At 49.9% G+C, this 21338-nt stretch overlaps 1 protein-coding gene across 1 annotated transcript in view; it reads left to right on the top strand.

Annotated features, from left to right (window-relative positions):
- MTMR7 (myotubularin related protein 7) overlaps positions 1–21338 on the top strand; it is a 59547-nt gene that overhangs the window by 18460 nt on the left and 19749 nt on the right. The window contains exons 4-7 of the mRNA XM_036765448.1: positions 3473–3601; positions 5564–5698; positions 11518–11650; positions 21096–21205. Of these exons, the coding sequence (XP_036621343.1) occupies positions 3473–3601; positions 5564–5698; positions 11518–11650; positions 21096–21205 (507 nt within the window). The remainder of the gene's footprint in view (positions 1–3472; positions 3602–5563; positions 5699–11517; positions 11651–21095; positions 21206–21338) is intronic.

Raw genomic sequence — 21338 nt, 5'->3', positions numbered from 1 at the left:
TCATGTCCCTTGCGGGCTTCTCTTCTCTGGAAAAACATCCCTGGTTCCTCCCACTAATTCTCACGTGGCCTGGATTCAAGCCCGTGGACTTCTTTGATCTTCATCCATTCAGAAAAGGCTTCTCCTGTTTCTCTGAATTCCTCCCAGTCATCGTTCCTGGCAACACAATAACATTCATTTCCTGCATCCACCGCAGTCTGTCAGCCATTCCCCAGCTGATGGGCACACGCTTTGTTTCTAGCGTTTTCCCACCCTAACAGATGCTGCCACAAATCTTTGGGTGTATCTAGGAACTTTATTTCCGCTTTTGTCCTCAGGATATGTGTTCAGGAGTGGGAGGAAGGTGGCTCAGTAGAGAGGTAGAACATTGGCTTTGCCGTCAGGAAGACCGGAGTTCAAATCTGGCCTCAGGCCCTTATCCGCCGTGTGACCCTGGGCAAGTCTTTTAACTTCCATCAGCCTCAGTTTTCCCATCTGTAGAATGGGGATAGTAACAGCCCCTACCTCACGGGATTGTTGAGAAGATCAAATGAAACGACCCGCCCTTCAGGTGCTGGACTCGGTAACGTTCGGTCGTTTCAGTCACGTCCAGCTCGTGCGAAGATACTGAAGTGGTTTGACCTTTTCTTCTCCAGCTTATTTTACAGATGGGGAAACTGAGGCAAGCAGGGTTACGTGACTTCCCCAGAGTCACAAGTATCTGAGGCCAGATTTAAACTCAGGTCTTCTGTCCTCTAGGTCTGGTTATTATTATGCGTTATAATGCATTAATCAATGATGATGACATGTACTGCATGTTGAACTTGTGGGCCACTAAACCTCAGACCTTTTTCAGAAGACTTGCTGTATAGCCAGCCTTCTTTCTTCTTAGACTTCAGAAGTCAGTTTTTTCAGACCGAAGTCTGACTGTATTTTTCCCGTTTCAGCTTCATCTCATTAGCTCAGTGGCCTAATCTGCCCAGACCTTGTCAAAAATTGCCTCCGACTCATATAATTTAACAAGCAGATCTGTATCTAAGACAATGAGGAAAACGTTAAATAAATAAACAAAAGGACCGTCCTAGGAGACGTCCTTCCAAGTTCACATCGGGTCATTTGTGGCTGCGTTGGGAGTTGGGGCATTCACTAGTTGCAGGTCAGCTCATCCTGCCCATTTCTCTGGACCCATGTTTACACAAAGATGGAGCGAAGTCTGTGTCGGAGGCTCTGCTAATATCTAGGTATAGTACAGTGGCATGTTTCCCTCATCCGCCAGCGTAGCGACCCTGTCAGAAAATGAAATAATCTTAGTCTGGCTGAAGCCTGACCGGCTCCTTGCGATCACTGCTTCCTTTTCTAAATGTTCACGGACCATCCTTTTAATAACGCGCACTTAAATTTTGCCAGGAATGAAGTCGAGCGCACCAGACTATATTTTGTAGCCTTTATTCGCCGTCCTTTTTTGGAAATCTGCCCTTCCCTAGCCCTCTGTCATTCTTTCTTTCTCCATTATCTTTCCAAATCCCTGTGTGGCCTCCGGTCCTTCCAGTCCTCTGAGACGCGGGACCCCTGGGCTCCATAACTTGAACTCTTTCCCTGCTTACCTTGGGTTTCAGCCACTTCTGTTCTGCCTTTTCCAGTCCAAAGATCAAAGAGAAAACAAGCAAAAAGACAAAAATAATTGAGCGGCTCCTCCATATTTTCTTCTGGTGGCATCCCATTCACATCAGGTGGATCCTGCCCTTTCTTTCACCCCCCTCTTTTCCCTACTAAAGCTTAAAAATAACCCACAGCCTTCTGGCTATTCTAGTTTCCTCCCAAGCAGGACTGTGCCAGAGTCAGCTCATACCAGCACCTAGGAGCTGATTGTTAAATGTACAATGTGAAGGTGGGGGAGTATGTTGGGAAGCATCGTTGCTATAAAAACATTAATAAAATTTTCAGAATCAAAGTTGGTTGATGAATTTCCCATACAGCCACACTGGCTGATTTAGACAAGTTATCCTTCCCCTTGGCTGGACCTGCTTCTCATGGTGTATTCTTGAGAATATTCCCATTCCTCCCATTAGCCCCGGGGGCCAGGGTCCCCTTCACAGTCCTACCTCTCCTTCCTCTGAACGTTTTGAAATCTGCCCTCATCTCCCCGATGCCATGGTCCTCTTCGAAAATAAGGACAAACACTCAATCTGAAATGTGCCCAGCCCAAATCGAAGGTGCGTATCAGACTGCCCATTTGTCCACTCCTGTTTGGTAACAAATTCTAGAATAAAGAAGTAATTTCTCTCCAAGCTCTTCCCCATTGGAGAAGATACCAATCCGCCTTTTGAAGGCGTAAATTCTCCCAAAGGCTGATGGAGCCTCCTTAGCCGCCCTGCTCTTAGCAGTGAGGGGGGGCTCCAGTTCTGTGGAGCTGTGATGTGGTTGGTCCTGGGGGAATGGAAAGGGAGAATAAAGGCCAGCTCTTGCTCCCCAAAAGCTCACAGTGAAATGGCAGGGCACATGAACACACGTGATGACTGGAGAGCGAGCCCTACACTGGACATCTAAGGGCGTGTGGCTGGTCCTCACACCACAGACACACAGACACCCCCGAGGCTGGACCACCTGCCTCAGCTCGCCTTGCCTATCCTGGCCTAGCCTAGCCCTTGACAGAGAGCCAGGGTCCCCTGCACTCCACAGTGAGGTACCCAAGAAGGGTCCTTCTCTGCTGCTAGCCCTTCTCTGGGCCTGGTTTTCTCTCTATGTGGAATGCTGTGTGACCCGTAGCAAGTCCCGTAGCCTCCCTGAGTCTAGTTTCCTCATCTATCCGATGGAGCACTTGGGCTAGATGGCCTCTGAGGGCCTGTCCAGTTCTAGGATCCAGAAACCCCCAGGTGAGGAAGGCGCCTGGGAATAACAAGTCCTGTGGGATCCTCTCCTGAACTCGTCTGAACTGTCTTCTTCTGAAGCCCAGCGACTAAGGTCCATTGGTCCGGGCTGCGCTCGCTCCTTCCCAGCCCCTCCTCTCTCTCACTCCCTCCCCGCCCCGCCCAGCCCCAGCCCCTCCTCTCTGTCACTCCCTCCCCGCCCCGCCCAGCCCCAGCCCCTCCTCTCTCTCACTCCCTCCCGCCCCCCCCCAGCCCCAGCCCCTCCTCTCTCTCACTCCCTCCACCCCCAGCCCCAGCCCCTCCTCTCTCTCACTCCCTCCCCCCCCCAGCCCCAGCCCCTCCTCTCTCTCACTCCCTCCCCCCCCAGCCCCAGCCCCTCCTCTCTCTCACTCCCCCCCCCCAGGCCCTCCTCTCTCTCACTCCCTCCCCTCCCAGCCCCAGCCCCTCCTCTCTCTCACTCCCCCCCCCAGCCCTTCCTCTCTCTCACTCCCTCCCCCCCGCCCAGCCCCAGCCCCACTTTGCCCTTGCACTCACAACTTGGAAGTCCAGCAAACCTGGTACTTGGGTCTCTAAGGCGCAGACATTGCAGTGGATTTTCTAAAGCTACCGTTTATTCTGTTGGACAGGTGTGTGACTCGTATCCCACTGACGTCTATGTCCCCAGGTCAGCCACTGCACACATCATCGTTGGCAGCTCCAAGTTCCGAAGCCGCCGCCGCTTCCCTGCCCTGTCTTATTACTGTAAAGACACCGATGTGAGTCAAGTTCCGAGCTTTCTTCTCCTTGGTCTGCTCGGGCCTGGGGCTCTACGTCTTCCCTATTGGGGGTGGGCTCAGAAATAGGGCTCTGTCCTTCTGCCCTGCTCTGGCACAGAATGGTGGCCCTGCCGGCCTAGGGCCTGGGGCTCTATGTCTTCCCTGTTGGGGGGTGGGCTCAGAAATAGGGCTCTGTCCTTCTGCCCTGCTCTGGCACAGAATGGTGGCCCTGCTGGCCTAGGGCCTGGGACTCTATGTCTTCCCTGTTGGGGGGTGGGCTCAGAAATAGGGCTCTGTCCTTCTGCCCTGCTCTGACACAGAACGGTGGCCTGGGCTCTAAGTCTTCCCTTTTGGGAGGTGGGCTCAGAAATAGGACTCTGTCCTTCTGCCCTGCTCTGGCACAGAACGGTGGCCCTGCTGGCCTAGGGCCTGGGGCTCTACGTCTTCCCTGTTGGGAGGTGGGCTCAGAAATAGGGCTCTGTCCTTCTGCCCTGCTCTGGCACAGAACGGTGATCTTGCTGGCCTAGGGCCTGGGGCTCTGTGTCTTCCCTGTTGGGAGGTGGGCTCAGAAATAGGGCTCTGTCCTTCTGCCCTGCTCTGGCACAGAATGGTGGCCTGGGCTCTATGTCTTCCCTGTTGGGAGGTGGGCTCAGAAATAGGACTCTGTCCTTCTGCCCTGCTCTGGCACAGAACGGTGGCCCTGCTGGCCTAGGGCCTGGGGCTCTATGTCTTCCCTGTTGGGAGGTGGGCTCAGAAATAGGGCTCTGTCCTTCTGCCCTGCTCTGGCACAGAATGGTGGCCCTGCCGGCCTAGGGCCTGGGGCTCTACGTCTTCCCTGTTGGAGGGTGGGCTCAGAAATAGGGCTCTGTCCTGCCCTGCTCTGGCACAGAACGGTGGCCCTGCTGGCCTAGGGCCTGGGGCTTTACGTCTTCTCTGTTGGGGGGGTGGGCTCAGAAATAGGACTCTGTCCTTCTGCCCTGCTCTGGCACAGAATGGTGGCCCTGCCGGCCGAGCCGTGTGCCCTGGCACCTTGGAGCCTAGCCGCAGTGATGAGCCTCTCTACACACCCTTGGTCAGGAGACCATGAGCATGTCCCCAGAGTGTTGCTGGAGCCTTCCTCAGGCCCCCAGAGAAGCAGTGTATTCTTGTGAGAGTGTTAGGGTGACCAGTTTGGGGTCTGTGGGGAATGGGTTTAATTGGGGGAAATGCCCAGAAAGTTTCTAAGCCCCAAGGGGCCTGTTCAGTGGAAGGAGCAGCGACCAGCTCCAAGCCTGGAGACCTGGGTTCGAGGGCTGGCTCTGCCACTCCAGAGCTATGTGTGCCTGGATAAGTCCTTTGGTTCAGCTTTTCTTTCAGATATGCTTGGCACAGTGCCTGGCACAGAGAGCTGAATCAAAGCTTGCTGACTGGGTTTGAGTAGGCCGAATGCTCTCTAGAATTCCTCCCAGCTTGGACAGGCTGTCGCTGCCTGGTAGAGAGTGTTGAATGAAGCCATAAGCCATAAAGTAATAACATGGAGTCGGAGAGGGTGTGTAAGCTCACTCCAGTGGCACTCCAGCCGAGGAATCCAGAGACGTTTTCCAGGATGGCAGTGACCTCAGAATAAACACTCAGCCTCCTGAGGTCGGTCACTCAGAAGGAGCACACTCGCTCCTCTGGATGGGAATTTGCCTTTAAACAGCAGGCTCATCCCACCCAGATCCATGGAGGGCCTTTCTACTCCTGGGAGGACGTGTCTCCCATCTGCTGTGCTGCTCCCGGCACCAGAGAAGGGAAGTGGCCTACCTAACGTCATGGAGCTGAGCCACTGGGCATGAGCCCGTGAGTGTCCCGGCTCAGAGCCCATCTGCTGACACGAAGGTCCTTGATGCTTGTGAGGGGGTCGCTCAGATGCTTGTATGATGCCCAGGGGCCCTGGGGCCATGGCCAGCCCCTGTGAGCACTTTCTATTTTCTCCCCCAGGCCTCCATCTGCCGGAGCAGCCAGCCTTTGTCCGGTTTCAGTGCCCGCTGTCTGGAGGATGAGCAAATGTTGCAGGCAATCCGGAGAGCCAACCCAGGGAGTGACTTCATGTACGTTGTGGACACACGGCCTAAGGTAAGACAGGCACCCACGGAGGGGCAACAGGACAGTGGCCATACATGGGGGAGGAGATCCTTGGGCCTGGGCAGTCCAGCCCCAGGAGGATTCTGGGAGTTCTGTCCCTTCAGCTCTGCAGGACTGTGAATTCTTAAATGTGGCCAAAGCTGCTCACACGGGGGGGGGGGGGGGGGGGGGGGGCAGCCCTCCCCTCTGGAGAGAGCTGGCCTATCACCAGCTGCTGTAGCCGGAGCAGGAACACTGCCCTCTGATCCAGAGCCTGCATGAGGCAGCAGGGCTCAGCACCAGAGTCCAAACCCTGCTCTTTACCTTTATTACCATGGGTGGGTCTCTGTCTCTGCCTGGCCCCAGCCTCCTCCTTTGTAAGATGAGGGTATTGGACAGGAGTGAGGGCCCTTCCAGCTTCCCACCACAGTCCCTAGGACCTTCCAAAGCTGAACCTGATGGATGGAGGCATGGAGGGATGGAGGGATGGGTGAAAAAGTATTTATCCAGTGCCCAGCACTGTCCTAAGTGCTGGGGATACAAATAGAAAGGATGAGATGGACAGTGCCCTCAAGAAGCTCACACTAATTGAGGGAAACAAGACACATCAAAGTGGCAGACTTGATGGCAAGACCCAAAGCCTTGGGGAGGATGGCAAGGCCCAGGGTTCTTAGGGCTGGAAAAAAGATTCAGTGGCCAGGGCCAGGGCCTGGGTAGCTTAGCAGCAGGGCAGACGGTGAGGCCCAGAGGACTTTGGGGAGGTCCGGTACTCCTCCATGTCACTGGATGGTTCCTAATTGGTGATGCACTTTGTTCTTCCTGCCTGATGGCATCTGGGCCTCCCAGGTTGGGGGAGGAACAAAGGGAAAAGAAGGGGAAAAGACCCATTCCCCCTGGTACTTCCCTGATGGGGTCTTAGGGCTGGGCCCTGGGGCAAGGGTGGGGAGCTCTCCCTAAGAATCAATGCAAACAGCACCCCGCCCCTCCCCCAGGGAAGGTAGAGGTTGGGACAGATGAGGGACATTTCCTGCTGAGGCTCGGTAGAAAGAATGCTGGCTTTGGGGCAAGAGGACTTTCTGTTGAGCATGTGGCCTTGACCAAGTCCCCTCCTCTCTCTGACCCTCATTTCCTCCTCTTTAAAATGGGGAAGGGGGCTGATGCTTAAGGGCCATCCCAGGCCCACTCTTCTCAGAAGAGAGAGTCTGCGGAAGATGTGTGACCTTCCTCATTGGCCATCGGGCACCAGATTCCTGTAGGGGATTCCATCGTTGGGGCCCTTGGTCTCTGCGGGCCTCCCCACACACCCCCAAGCTCTCTGTGCTGTCCCAGGAGCTGCTGTTCTTGAGGTTGTCCTGGGATAACAGGAGCCAGGAGACAGTGCGTCTAGAAAGGGCCTGTTTGGGGTAGGAGCCTTGGAGCCAGAAAGCTCTGCTCACTGCGTCTCACCCTGTGGCCAGGGCCCACCCTGCCAACCCAGAAGCCACTTCTCTAGTGTGGCTGTCATCTTTCTCCCTTCCCACTCGGGCCCCCTAGCTGCCCCAACTCCAGGCCCATAATTGATTGCTCTCCAAAAACTCTGGTTAGAGAGAGTGAAAAGGCTTCCTGGGTAGAAAAAGAGGCCTGGTCTCAGCAGAAACATGGAGAGAGAGAGAGGGCGGGGTGGAGGGGGAGGAAAGAGAGAGGGAGGGAGGAAGGGAGGGAGAGACAGAGAGGGGGAAGAGAGAGAGGGAGAGAGAGAGAGAGGGCGAGAGAGAGAGAGCGAGAGAGAGAGAGAGAGAGAGAGAGAGAGAGAGAGAGAGAGAGAGAGACAGAGACAGAGACAGAGACAGAGACAGAGACCGAGAGACAGAGAGAGACAGAGAGACAGAGACAGAGAGAGAGAGAGAGAGACAGAGAGACAGAGACAGACAGAGACCGAGAGACAGAGACAGAGAGAGATACAAAGAGACAGACAAAGACAGAGAGAAACTATTCTGGCAGTCTCCGGGCACCAGGTAGCATGATCCTGGTCCTGGGTGTTTTTTCAGAATTGGTTCACAGTGAACACACAACACAAGTCAGCAGTTAGTTGAATGGGCCGGAATCAGGGCCCTTCTCCACTGTGGAAGCCTTCAAGGAAATGCGTGACAGCCAGAGCTGGGCCAATCCCAGATTTAGCTGATCAGGAGGCACAGTTCGGGGGAGTATTTTTAGCTCGGGGATTATTTCTTCTCAGTGACAGATAACAGTTCTGACTCTGGGCCATTAAGGAGCCAAAAACCTGTGCCCTTGACCTTTTGTTCCCCCTCCCCCACCTTTCTCTCCCCCTCTCTCTGCCCCCTCCTTCCTGCTCTCTTTCCCTCTCTCTCCTCCCACCTCTTTCTCTCCCTCTCTCTTCTTCTCTCCCCCTTTTCTTCCCTTCCCTCTCTCCCCTTCTTGTCCTTTTTCTCTCTCTCTGCCCCCTCCTTCCCCCTCTTTTTCCCTCTCCCTCTCTCCTCCCACCTCTTTCTCTCCCTCTCTCTTCTTCTCTCCCCCTCCTCCTCCCTTCCCTCTCTCCCCTTCTTGTCCTTTCTTCCTCTATCTGCTCCTCTCCCATCTCTGCTCACACACCTGCCCTGCAAAGGCTGCTGGGACTTTCTTTAGTCTATAGAAAGACTTCACCTGCAGCTTCTCCTCCCTAAGGGTCTGGCTTGGTGGGAGAGGAGGCCATGCCCATACATGTCCCCATTCATCTCTGGGAGGAGATCGCCTAAGAGCTGACTTCGAGCCAGATGGGGTTGAGAGTGGGCCAAGCCTGCCTGGACCCCAGCCTGGGCCCACATGCCCCGCCTTTCTCATTGCTTACTCTCAGAAGTTAGGAGACTGGAAGCCTGAGCAGTCTGTCACGTGGGGGCAGCAGCAGCCGCACACAGTGGGTTTCCATGGAAAGGAAGTGAGTGGCATTTCAGGTTGAATGTTCAATGACAGGGTCAGGGCTAATGGAAGGCCAGAGTGAAAGTGGTGCTGCCCCACCCTGGGATTGGAGGTGACTGGCCATGTGACCCTGGGCAAGTCCCTTACCCTTCCCAGGCCATCGTGTCCTCGTTCGTAAGATCTCCTGTGAGGTCCCTTCCCAGACCTACAAGCAGGCGGCAGTGTCCTCACTGAGAAGAATTCCCACCTCCAGACTTTGGTCCCCACTTCTTCCTCAGAGGGGCAAAGGGAGCTCTCTTTAGGAGGGGCTTCTTCCTGCCAGCCTCCACTGGGGGATGAGGGCAGAGCTGGGGTGGAGGTCCCTGAGAGGGCACTGAGCTTTCAGCCCCTTCTGAGGACCCCAACTCAGGGATTCAGTCCCTCCAGGACTTTTCTGGCTATGCAGACTATCTCTCCTTTGAAGGTTCCCTAGGTCTAGAGCCCAGAGGGCCTCCCTCTAGGCTGCCCAGGCCAGTGGTCTCCTTTTACAGGTGAGTAAACTGAGGCTCAGTGACGTGCCCAGAGTCCCAGGGTCTGTAAGCATCAAAGGAGAGATTCCAACCCTCTGATGCCAGAGTCAGCCCATGCGCTCCCATCGCCTGCCTTGTGAGCCTCAGCATTGGCCTCTCTGTTAGACCTAGGATCCTGGGCACCGCTACCATCTCACTGCTTCCAATGGGACGTCAAACGCTGCCACCTTCTGGTGCGCTCGATGAAAGGCCTGGCCTCTCTGGTGGTTGTCCAGTTCAGTCTGAGCTTCTCGGCATTGGTTGATGAATTTGGTTTGATGTTGTTGCCTCTGAAGCTTCCAGGCCCGCCCCCCCCCCCCCCCCCCCGCCGCCATGCTCTTTAGTTAGGGGGTGAGGGATAAATGCCACTGCCTTATGCCTCATTTTCACACGGTGTGGAGCAGGCAGGAAATGGAGCTTTTCCAGTTTGGGGCCACAAGAGATGATCCTTTGAGGAGCAGGGTAGAATAGCCAGCAAGCAAAGACACCCCAGTCAAGTGCCATGGGCTGAATCAGTGAATCATGACGTGAAGTTCTAGTGTCTACAATCATGGCACCACCAGACATTCTGAAACAAAGATTGCAAGAGTCCCAGGGTGCCCTCCACTCAAGGTCTTCCCAGGGCTAGCCCCGCAGTCCAGACCTCCCTCCAAGGCTTGGCCTTTGCCTCGCTCCAGGTCACCAGTCATTCTTCCAGGGACTTTGGACCGCCATTGGGCACCTCCACAACTGTTTTCCAATCATTGGAGGTTTCCAAGATTCTCTCTTCACTGCCAGAGGCAGGATAAGATGCAGCTTTCAGGAAGGAGCATCCAAGGGGCTCGAGGGCCCCAGAGTGAAGGACTCCTGGTGAAGCTGGGCCAGCTGGTGTGGCCATGTGGCTTCCTTCCACTGCACTGAGAAGATGGTGCTCACCCACTCCCAAGAGGCCAGTGGGGGCACCACAGTGCACAGAGCCTGGGATGCTCACTAGCTCTGTGACTCAGAGCAAGGCATTTAGCTTCTGCCTCAGTTTCCTCACCTGTAACATGTGAATAATGATCCCCCTGGGTTGTTGTAAGGATTGAATGAGGCACTTGTTAAGCACTTGTCGAGCCCATGGGGCTGCAGGTCTGGGCATTAGCCTCTCCACTCAGTACTGGCCTACCTTTTCTCTCCGGTTTTCAGCTGGGTCCTTGTTAACAGCAGCAGCGTTGGACAGCAGGTTCCTCTAAGGCCTGCTGCCCAGTGAGGCAATAGTCCCATTGTTGTCCTCCCTGTTCTACAGAGGGCTAAAGACTTGTACAAGGTCACTCGCTAGGGGGTAGCAGAGCCCACCCTCCGGCCCAGGACTTTGGCTGCCATCCCTGCAGCTGGGGAAGGTAGACACCCATTAAAATCCCAACAGGCAGCCCAGAGGTGATGGACGGGGAGCTAGAAGGGCCCTCGGAGGCCGCTGAGTCCAGCCCCTTCGATTTTACAGACCAGTGCACTCCCTGCTCCAATCCACACCTCAAGAGGTCCCTCTGCCCCTAGAAGACAAGTGACCATTCACCGGTTAATCTGGGCTGGATGTTGGAAATGGTCTGGCGGTCTGAGCTTGGAGACCACCAAGGACGGGGAGCCCACTGCCTCTGGAGGCAGCTGTCATTGATAGGAAGGTTTTCCTCATTGTAAGCCTAAATGTGCCTCTTTATAGCTTTCTCCACTGCCCCAGCACTGCCCTTTGGGGCTAAGCAGGGCAAATCTCCTCTGACTCTTCTCATGGTCATCCTTCAGATATCCAGACAGTTCCCATTTCCTCCTGTATCCTCTTCTCCTGCTTAAACACCCCAGTTCCTCCAAATAGTCAAATGCTAGCAAGTTAACAGCATTTATGAAGTGCCTACCGAGTTCCAGGTACCGTAAGATACATGCATTGGTGATAGAAAAAGCAAAATCAGACTCTGCTCACAAGAAGCTCATTTTTTAGGAAAAAAAAATATATATGTACATATATATACATATATATGTACATATATATACATATATATGTACATATATATACATATATATGTACATATATACATATATATGTACATATATACATATATATGTATATATGATGTTTTACTTTTCCCCCAATTACATGTAAAAATTTTTTAACATTCATCCTTTTTTTAAAAATTTTTGGGTTCCAAATTATCTCTCTGCTTCCCTTTCTTTCCAAGAAGCTCACATTCTGTTGGGGAAGACAATGGCTGAGTGCTATGTATATACAGGACATATGTGGTGGAAAGGATTGGAATCTCAGAAGGAGTGGGGCATGGAGGGGGCTGGGCTGCCCATAAATGCATGCACGTGTGTGCCCTCCCCCACCCAGGCCTGCTGCTGCCACTGAGTGAGTGTGAGCAGTCTTGCTCTGTCTTGCAGCTCAATGCCATGGCCAACCGCGCAGCCGGCAAAGGTTATGAGAACGAGGACAACTATGCCAACATCAAATTTCAGTTCATCGGCATTGAAAACATACACGTCATGAGGAGCAGCCTGCAGAAAATGCTGGAAGGTGAGTGAGTCCCCCTCCCCAGTTCTCCCCAAGCCTAGGGCCCACCGCTGACTGATGGTGTGCCTGCTCCAGCCTGAAGACCCACCAGGCCCTGCTGCATCTTGGGCCATCCCCAGTCATCTTGACATTTATCTTCCTGTTGGCCTTTGCTGACTCCAGAGCAGGGAGTGTGGCTGATGATTTTGAGCAGCTCTGTCTCACTTAAATCCAATTCCCATGCAAGTCAAGATGTTACCCATTAGTTCTCTTTGAGAACCCAGGATGAATCATCACAACAGCATCTGAGTGCATTAAGACCGTTGACTTGTCAGAACAAAGATCAAAATTAGTGTGAAGAGAGACAAAAGGATAAGCGGGAAAAGATACGGAATGCAGTTGAAACAACTCAAACTTGATCTATTCAGACAACGGACTGATGAGGAAAACTAGGTAAGGGTTGGTAGAAAGGACATCTTCCTTAAATAGGATGTTGAAACAATGTGATTCAGGCATCATTACAAAGAAACCAAAAGCACCTCAGAGATGCCTCAGTCAGCAAATGCCCAACTTACTTGTCAGTCAGAAAGAGGGAGCCATCAGAGGCAACACTGGCTTACAATGTAAACTCTTTTGTAAAATATCACAAAGGATTTTAGCACATTAGGAACAAAATCTCATAAAGTGGAAAGAATTAGAAGATGGCAAAACCAGTTTAAAGAGAGCCAGGTGAGACATTCAATTAAGTAAGTCATTCCAAGGGCATTTAAAGATAAAAATGCAAAAAAGACAACAAATGGAAAAAAAAATGGAAAAGATCTGCCAAGAGTTCTCACTGTCAGCAGAGTCACTAGTGATACTTGGACTTGAACATCACAGTACTTTTTGAGGAGACAGAAATGGTGATAAAAAGAATACAGATGAGAAAAGTAGCAAGATTAGACCAAAAATATATAGACAAAATGTGTGCTGGAAGGGACCCAACTGGGAAGGCATTGAAGGTTTAATTCATAAGGTATTCGAAGGAGGGAAAAATAGGAAGAGCATGGTAAAAAATTGGATTTTATTAGAGAAAGGGGGAGGAGGGAGGGAGGGAAGAGGGGAGAGAGAGAGAGAGAGACAGATTATCATCAACTCATCAGCTACCACCCTGCATGCCAGTGTGATGGAAGGCTGGTGTGGGTGCTGAGTGCTAGTATATCCTAGCAGAGTCAGCCATCCCAATATCTTCCTCTGCTTTCTTTGGTAGAGAAGAACAGGCTGACATGGTTAATTACTTAATTAAGGGAGGTATAATGTATTGTTTGGCCAATAGATGGTGCTCCAGCTACCTGAGCTGGTTCTCAGGTTCAGCAGAAACCTAGTGACATCATCTGGAATTTGCCCCCAAAGTGACCAAAAATATGAAACCGCTCTCGCATGTGTTCCCATTGAGCTCCCCTTTTCCTCAAACATACCCCCTCAATTCATAGGATTCAACAATGATGCCAAAGAGTTGTGTGATTTTTTAAATTAAATTTTATTCTATTTTCAGATCTGTATTCTCTCTCTCCTGCCTCTCCACCCTCCATCCCCAACCGAGAAACCAAAGAAAACAAAATCTCCTGTTACATCATATAAAAAACTTCCACATTGGCCACATGTACCTCTCTTCCCCTCTTTCCCATACCTTTTGTGTAGAAAGTAAGTCTCTTGAGGGCAGGGACTGTCCTACTTACTCGTGTTTGTATCCCCAGTACTTAGCACAGTGTCTGGCATATGGTAAATGCCCCCTCCGAAACACAGCTAGGAGGCACGGTGGATGAAGCTCAGGGTCTGGAGTCCCAAAGACCCAGGTTCAAATCTCGCCTCATGTGCTCACTGGCTGGGTGGGAGGACCTACCTCCCAGGGTTGCTGTTGGGCTTCAGTGAGGGAACACGTGAAGCACTTTGTCGATCTTGATGCGCTACATAAATACTGGTGGTTGCTGTTTTTACCACTGTTACTGTCTATGACGAACTCCTCCAAATGCTCCTGTTTGGGGGTGAGATGGTGATGATTGCCCCTTGCACCGGTGGTGAAGATGATGAATGCAGCTGGCCTGACATGCCCACAGCTTGTCTGGGACGAACAACATGAAGAGGTCAGGATTGGGCCCATAGTTAAGTGGGACAGAGAGAGAGCTGGACTGCCCTGGGGAGTTTTCCCAACTCCTTTCCTGGCGCTCAGGCTCTACCATCTTGTTCATGCCAGCGCTCTCCAGTGCTGTTATCTGGCTCCAAGAGAGAGCTCCAAGGATGCCAGATCCAGAGTTGGGAGGGATGTCAGAGGCCCCTGGTCCAGCTCCATCATTTTTCCTTTGATTCCTTCTTGCTCTATTATTTAACCTTCCACCATCATCCTCGAGTCTTGGCCAAGAGTTTATGATATATACCAGCACTGCCTTTGGCTGCTGTGTCTCTCAGCTTGGCTAACGTGGTTTCTTGGCTCTTTCCCCCCATTGTGAATATTGCTTTACATTGTTTAAACCATTGTAAGAAATAGTGCTAGTCTGTTTTAACATTTGTTCCTTTATCCACTTTCCATCCTTTGGGAACATTAAAAAAAAGACAAGGTAGAGTACCTTTAATTTCATTTCTACATTCTTGTCATCTTTATCGTAATTTTGCATCCATTTTGACTTTGCTCTAATCATTCGAGGGCCTAGCTGTGCACAGGCCATCTGATTCAGGAATAGTTCCTGCAATCCATTAACTAAACTCTTACTGTCTGGCATCTAATCCACTGCATTTTCTGTGGTACTGCCCCTGTCTAGGGCCTTCTGTCTCTCCTCTTGAAGAAAGTGTTCATGATATTTAAAGGTGAGATTATTTACAAACCTTTGACTTCTTTGCTGAAGCATTTTTTTCACCATTTTCTGCTATCCCATCTTAGCATCAGAGTTCCCAAGGAGGGGAGTGTATGTAATATAATCTGGAGGGCCTACCTCCTGAATTCTTTGTAGAATTCTTGAGCTCCTCATCTTTTGTAAGCTACATTGGGGCCTACACTCCAGTTACCCTCATCACGGCCTTCTGGCTCCTACTTCTCATGAGATGACAAGTATCCCCGGAAGTGATATTTTTGGTTGACTCGTATTAAAACCTCCTCTACCACCTCTTGGGCTTTTCTCTTTAAGGAGAACCTGTGAATTAGCTGCCACTTGCTTTGGTCTGGTTTTATTGTAGAAAAAAATGTCAACAGAGATAATATTCCACACCTCTGGCAGTTTGGTCACTTGGTGGCCATTGTACCAAGATCTTATATTTAACCAAGTAATGGTTAATATTTACAGCCGATCTAAAAGTTGTGGGATGGTTATTGCTCACAGCCCCCTCCCCCTCCCCTTCCTTCCACTTGACCACCAGAAGAGAAGCTGCCCAGGGCTGAGGACCATCTGGCACTAGTCTTGGTCTCATGGATTGCCAAGGCCAATGACTTTACTAGCCAGGATCTTGCTTGCTTATAGTCTTTGACTGGCCTACTCTCAGCCCCAGGCAGCTTGTCTTCTAGAGGCCAAGTGGAAGGAAGGTCAAAGGACTGAGAGCAATAATTATCACATGGTTTTAGATCAGCTGCAAATATGGGCCCTGCTCTCCAGTCCAGGAGAATCCGCCAGCACTTCCCCTCTCTGGGCATAGCCTTAAAGACTCTGGCTCACCCCCGGCTATGGTGGGGCATTGGAGAATGACCTTGGCTAAGGTCATTTGCTTTTTAGGTCCAAGACGATCCTCATCTGTATCTGGTGGGTCTGGTGTCCAGGACCCATCTTTGGTCTCTGGGAGAGGTTGGTTGTGCTGGAGCTTATTCACATCTCCCTCCACCCCCTCCAAACACCTTTCCAAGGAACTGAAGCCATCCTGAGTAGGAGAGAGAACAACAAAGTCAGGTCCTCATGAGTCCTGGTGGTGGAGGCAGTCAACAGTGAAGAAGGCCAGCATGACCTTTGTGGAACCTCGAGAAAAGCACATTTTCAGAATGGCCTGTTGGGAGAGTGCCTGGGCTGGGACTAGGCATGTGGTTTCACTGGAGGACAGCTTCCAATCAGTGCAGGCCCACACTTTCTCTGCCACTTAAAGGCTTAGGGAAGCTGAAGAAGCTTTGATGTCTCTGCTCTCATCTTGCCTTCCTAATTCCCTAGTGGGGATAAAGCTGATCGACTTGACCCTACTGTCAGACTGGAGATCCCAGGGCAAGTCAAGAGATGTGTAGACCCCACAGACTCTTTGACCTACCTCAGAAGGGCCCTGGGCCCCAGGCAGCCTCATATGGACCCCCCCACCTTTGTCCCAAGCTCCGGTCTGTTTACAGAGGGGTGGCTGCCACGGAGTGGCCCAAGCGTTCACACCACATCATTGCTGTGCCCGGCCTTACAGCTCGTGTCAACTCAGCTTTTTAAAGCAAATATTAATGGAACTGGGTCCCCACCGTAGCTGACAGCCTGAGTGCTCCCTCGCAGGCAGGCATGTGTGCCCCTGATGACAGCTGAAATGGACTTTTGGTCAGTAAAAAGGTGTGTAAATATTGGTTGTGAATTCCTGCTGGGAACAAATGGGCCTTCTGGCCGGTTCCTTGGCTAGTGTGTGCAAACAGACCCATCACCTTTGTGCTTTACCATCTCATTCTCAGCAGGGCTCCCATCTGTTTGTGGGGCTCCATCATTTGACCAGCTTTTGACCTGGGCAGAGGATGGAGTCGTTTCAGTTTCTATCTTGAAAACAAGCTCCTTAGAAAACCCTGGGGGCCTAGCAGGTTTCCCATGTACATGTTAATATTCGTTTCTGAAAAGAAAAAAAGGAGGTGAAAGAGGGTGTTACTTTAAGGGGAGATACAAGCTGCCATAGCCCAAGTCAGAGCCTCTTGGTACCTGGCACACCATCAGCTGGCCAATCAATAATATTTATTAAGCACCTGCTACATGCCAGGTGCTGTGCCAAGCACTGGGGATACAAAAAGAGGTGAAAGACAGTGCTGCCCTCAAGGAGCACAAAATTGGAAGGTCTGTAGGGGAGAAGAAGCAGGCCATGTGGGGTAGTGGAGGGAGCCCTGGGTGGAGGCCGAGGAGCTGCTTTTGAATCCTGGCATTAGATACATTACATCTGTCCTTTGGCCTTGAGCTTCCTCTTCTGGGCAGTGACAGGGGCTGAGATGACCCCTGAAGTCCATCTCTTCTTTAAATTTAAATTCTCAGCCCATCTGAAAGCCTTTCCCCACATGTCTTGGGCCTTACTTCTGAGGCCCTTCTACTGCCTTGTCACAACCATCAGAAGTCAGCAGCCCCAGCTGGCAACTTTATTTTTAATCTAGTACTCTACTCTCTGCCCTGTGGACACAGAGGTTGGGAAGGATCATGATGTCTTTTCTCCCCAACTCCCTGGGCTGCCCAGGATCAATTCTGAGGATGCTGGGAGGAGTTCTTGTTGTTATTGTTGCTGGTGGTGGTCCTTCTTGAAGAGAGTGATTTCTTGACTTGCACACGAAAGGGATATGATTGAGATAGAGCTGTAGCCCAAAGGGGAAGAATTGGCTTTGGTCATGAGGCCCAAGGCCTCTGGGAATGTTTGGAGTGAAATCAATGTCTGAGCCTAGACAGAGAGATCTAAATGATGCAGAAGGCTTTTGAACTCATCTCTTCAGGGCCACCCAAGCCATCTCAGCTGGTCTGCTAGGGTAGAGTGGCTAGAATTTCTTGGGCTGTCTTTAGTCAGAGCCACCAAGCCTAGATAACAGAAGCCAGGCAGAACGTTCCCAGACTAAAAATAGGCCTTTGATCCTTTTGTAGGGTGTTTCAACAATCTGGCTAGCAGCTTCTGTGGGGGTATATGATTCACCCACAGCCAGCACCCAGAAAGCTGCCAACAGCATAGGTTCTTCTGATCTGCTTAATTAAGGAAAGCAAGGTAAAGGGGTTGATGAGCTTACTTTTAATTCAGCATTCAAATGTCATTCAGTTAGTTCAGGGGAAAAAGCCAGCATCCTGAACTTCAAAACAAAATGCAAACAAATTACAAACATCAACAGACTTTGTCTGATTCAAATCCCAACACATAGTTACCAGAGTTCAACAAAGTTTCAGCATCCGGGTTTACAAGCTGGAGGGCTCCTTAGCTACAGCTGCCCAGAGTCTCCTCATCAACACCATCTCCAGAGCCCCGCACAGATGGCTCTGTCCTCCCTTCTTATAGGGCTTCAGACATCAAACTTCATCTGAATCACCAGAGCTCAGGCTCTGGTGATTGGTTCTTGAGTGGGCCCCTCCCCTTAGGACCCTGGGAGGTTCACATCCACATGGATTACGTTAACACCTAATGGGGTTTGGGCCTGGGGCTTAGCACCTAGTAAAGCTCACTGAGATAAATTGAGTCACTCAAAGAAAACAAAGGCCATTCTGGTTACATAGGGTGAAAATCAAAGCCCTCTATCACAGATAACTAACTTAAATTTAAATACTCCTGAGATACCTTCTGGCTTTACATGTGAAATGAATTTGAGCAATAGCAAAAAGTAAACTAAGAAGGAAGTCAGTTCTTGCCTAGCCAATGTTTCTGTTTTATTGTGTACGTCTGTCTACACTGCGGGTTCTTAGTGTAGTCTGTGGAGCCTGGAGACCCTTCCAAGGGATCTTCAAGGTCAAAACTATTTCCATAATAAAACTAAGACATTCTTGTCCTATTAAATCCAGTCCCCTTTTCTAGCAGTGTATCTGGGTGTGGCTGGATTTTCTTTGGATACTGTAGCCAAATCAACATTATCGGAACAGATTGAATTCAGTAGCAGGTATAAGAATCCAGCTGTCTTCTCTTAATCCGGGCAGTCAGGATTTACAAAAAATATGTAAAATGATGCCATTCTGCTCTCTAAATTCTATGGTTTTGGAAAATAGTTAATTTTCATTTTAAAAATGTTGCTTGTGCTAATGTAATGAGGCTTTTTAAATGAATTGAAATATATTTTAAAATTTTATCAATTTTACTTTCTAATATATAATATAATATTGTTGATCATGTCTGACTCCTCAGGACCCCATGGACCATAATATGCCAGGCCCTTCTGTCCTCCACTATCTCCAAAGTCTGTCCACGTTCATGGTAATCTCTTCCATGACACCATCTGTCCATTTCATCATCTCTCATCCCCTTTTCCTTTTGCCTTCAACCTTTCCCAACATCAGGGTCTTTTTCCAATGAGTCTTGTCTTCTTATTATGTGGCCAAAAGGTTTAAACTTCAGCTCTGGCATTTGACCTTCCAGTGAACAGCCTGAATTAATGTCTTTAAGTACTGACTGATTTGATCTCCTTACTGTCCAAGGGACTCTCAATTGTCTTCTCCAGCACCGCAATCCAACAGCACTGATTCTGCGGTGCTCAGCTTTCCTTGTGGTCCATACAGGTTTGACTATGTGGACCTTTGTTGGCAAGGTGATGTCTCTGCCTGTTAGTATGCTGTCCAGATTTGCCATAGCTTTTCTTCCAAGGAGCAACCATCTTTTAATTTCATGGCTGCAGTCACCATCTGCAGTGATCTGTGAGCCCACAGATATAAAATCTGATGCTGCTTCCATTTCTTTCCCTCTGTTTGCCAGGAAGTGATGGGACCCATTGCCAAGATCTTAGTATTTTTTTATGTAAAGCATTAAGCCAACTTTTACACTCACCTGTTTCACCCTCATCAAGGGGTTTCTTTAATTCTTCACTTTCTGCCATCAGTGTGGTATCATCTATATATCTGAGAATGTTGACATTTCTCCCAGCAACCTTAATTCTGGCTTTTGATTCATCCAGCCTGGCATTTCACCTAAGTTAAATAAAGTTATAAGGTGTAAGATAAATAATATACAACCTCGTTGTACTCCTTTTCCAATTTTAAACCAATCAGTCGTTCCCTGTTTGGTTCTAACTGTTGCTTCTTGGCCCATGTACAGGCTCCTCAGCAGACAAGTAAGATGATCTGGTCTTTCCATCTCTTTAAGGACTCACCACGTTGTGTTGTGATCCACACAGTCAAAGGCTTTAATGTAGTCAATGAAGCAGAAGTAGATGTTTTTCTGGGAACTTCCTTACTTTCTCCATAATCCAGTGAATGTCGGCAATTTGGTCTCTAGTTCCTTTGCCTCTTTGAAAACCAGCCTGCACTTCTGGTAATTCTTGGTTCACATTTTGCTGAAGCCTAGCTTCCAGGATCTTAAGCATCACCTTGCTGGAGTGTGAAATGAATGCAGCTGTTCAGTCATTTGAGCGTCCTTGGCACTGCCCTTCTTTAGGACTGGGATAGAAACTGATCTTTTCCAATCCAGTGGCTACTGTTGAGTTTTCCAAATTTTCTGGCCTATTAAATGAAGCATTTTAATAGCATTATCTTGTAGGATTTCAAATAGTTCAGCTGGAATTCCATCACCTCCACTGGCCGTATTGTTGCCAATGCTTCTAGTTTTTAATATTAATAGATACTAATCCACCAGAACAAAGCTCTTTGGGGTTCTCGATAATTTTTCAGAGAGATAAAGGGTCCTGAGACCAAAAAGTTAGGGTACTGCTGGTCTGTACCAAAGCCTGGCTGTATTTTGGCCAATGAAATCTCAGTTTCTCTATATCTTACAGTTCCTCCTTGACAAGGACATGTAACAATAAACAGTATAAATATAAAATTAATAATTAAACTCCCATTTTGAATGAGAAGATGAAGCATAATAGTTGTGAGGCTGTTGCCTCTGGATAAATATTGCTTATAATTTACCTTGCCAGAATTTGTTATGTGAACTGTGAAAAATGCTTTCCTTGTATTTGGAGCATTCTGGAAGCCCTCTCTTTTGCTCCCTTTGGTCCATAAGCCAGGGACGTTTTGTCCAGAAGGTCTCCTTCCACGGGGCAAGGTCTCTTTCTTGATACTTTTAGGATACATGGTAATTAGGGATGGTTCAGTGGCATTGCGAAGCATCAGTGGGTTGAGTGTGACGTTGTTCAGTCCCCATCGGCAGACCTAGGTGAACGATGAAATAAGCCAGTGGAATTGCCCCCTGTGAATTCAATTATTAGGATCCTTATTTTTTACAGAGCGTTTTCCGCTTCTAACGTGCATAGAATAGCACCAGAGAGGTATTACATCCTCCCCATAGCTGAAAATGTTAATAAGAACCACTATTGAAATGAATCGGGTGGGGGGAGGGGGAAGCTTGCCTTTATAATGCACTTTACAGTAGCAGCAAGCCTGGGAGGTAGGATTCCCATTTTACAGATTTAGAAACTGAGGCTTGGAGAAGAGTAAGTTGCTCAAGGCTGCATAGTCAGTAGCCTGATTGGGATGTAACTGGGTCCTCTGGCTCCTAAGGCCAGGGATTTCTCTACCACCCAGAAGTTCTTCCTGATCTTAACCTTCCATAAATCACAGCATAAAAGGGGATGTAGCCCTGAGCACCCATGGCAAGATTTGTCACAACCCAGCTTGTTTTCTAGTGTGTGAGCTGAGATCCCCTTCGATGAGTGACTTTCTCTGGGGCCTGGAGAATTCTGGCTGGCTGAAGCATATCAAAGCCATCTTGGATGCAGGGGTCTTTATTGCCAAGGTGAGTGCTCTTGTCAGCTCTGGATGTCCTGCTCAGGGCCACGTGGCCCTGGGTTCATAGAGGCTAGGCTAGCACCATGAAGCTCGAGCTGGCCCATCTCAGCCAGAGCCTGGTGGGGAGCTGACATATCCAC

The sequence above is a fragment of the Trichosurus vulpecula genome, chromosome 6 (assembly GCF_011100635.1).
Source record: "Trichosurus vulpecula isolate mTriVul1 chromosome 6, mTriVul1.pri, whole genome shotgun sequence".
Taxonomy (NCBI): domain Eukaryota; kingdom Metazoa; phylum Chordata; class Mammalia; order Diprotodontia; family Phalangeridae; genus Trichosurus; species Trichosurus vulpecula.
This window is presented reverse-complemented; position numbering and strand designations above follow the sequence as displayed.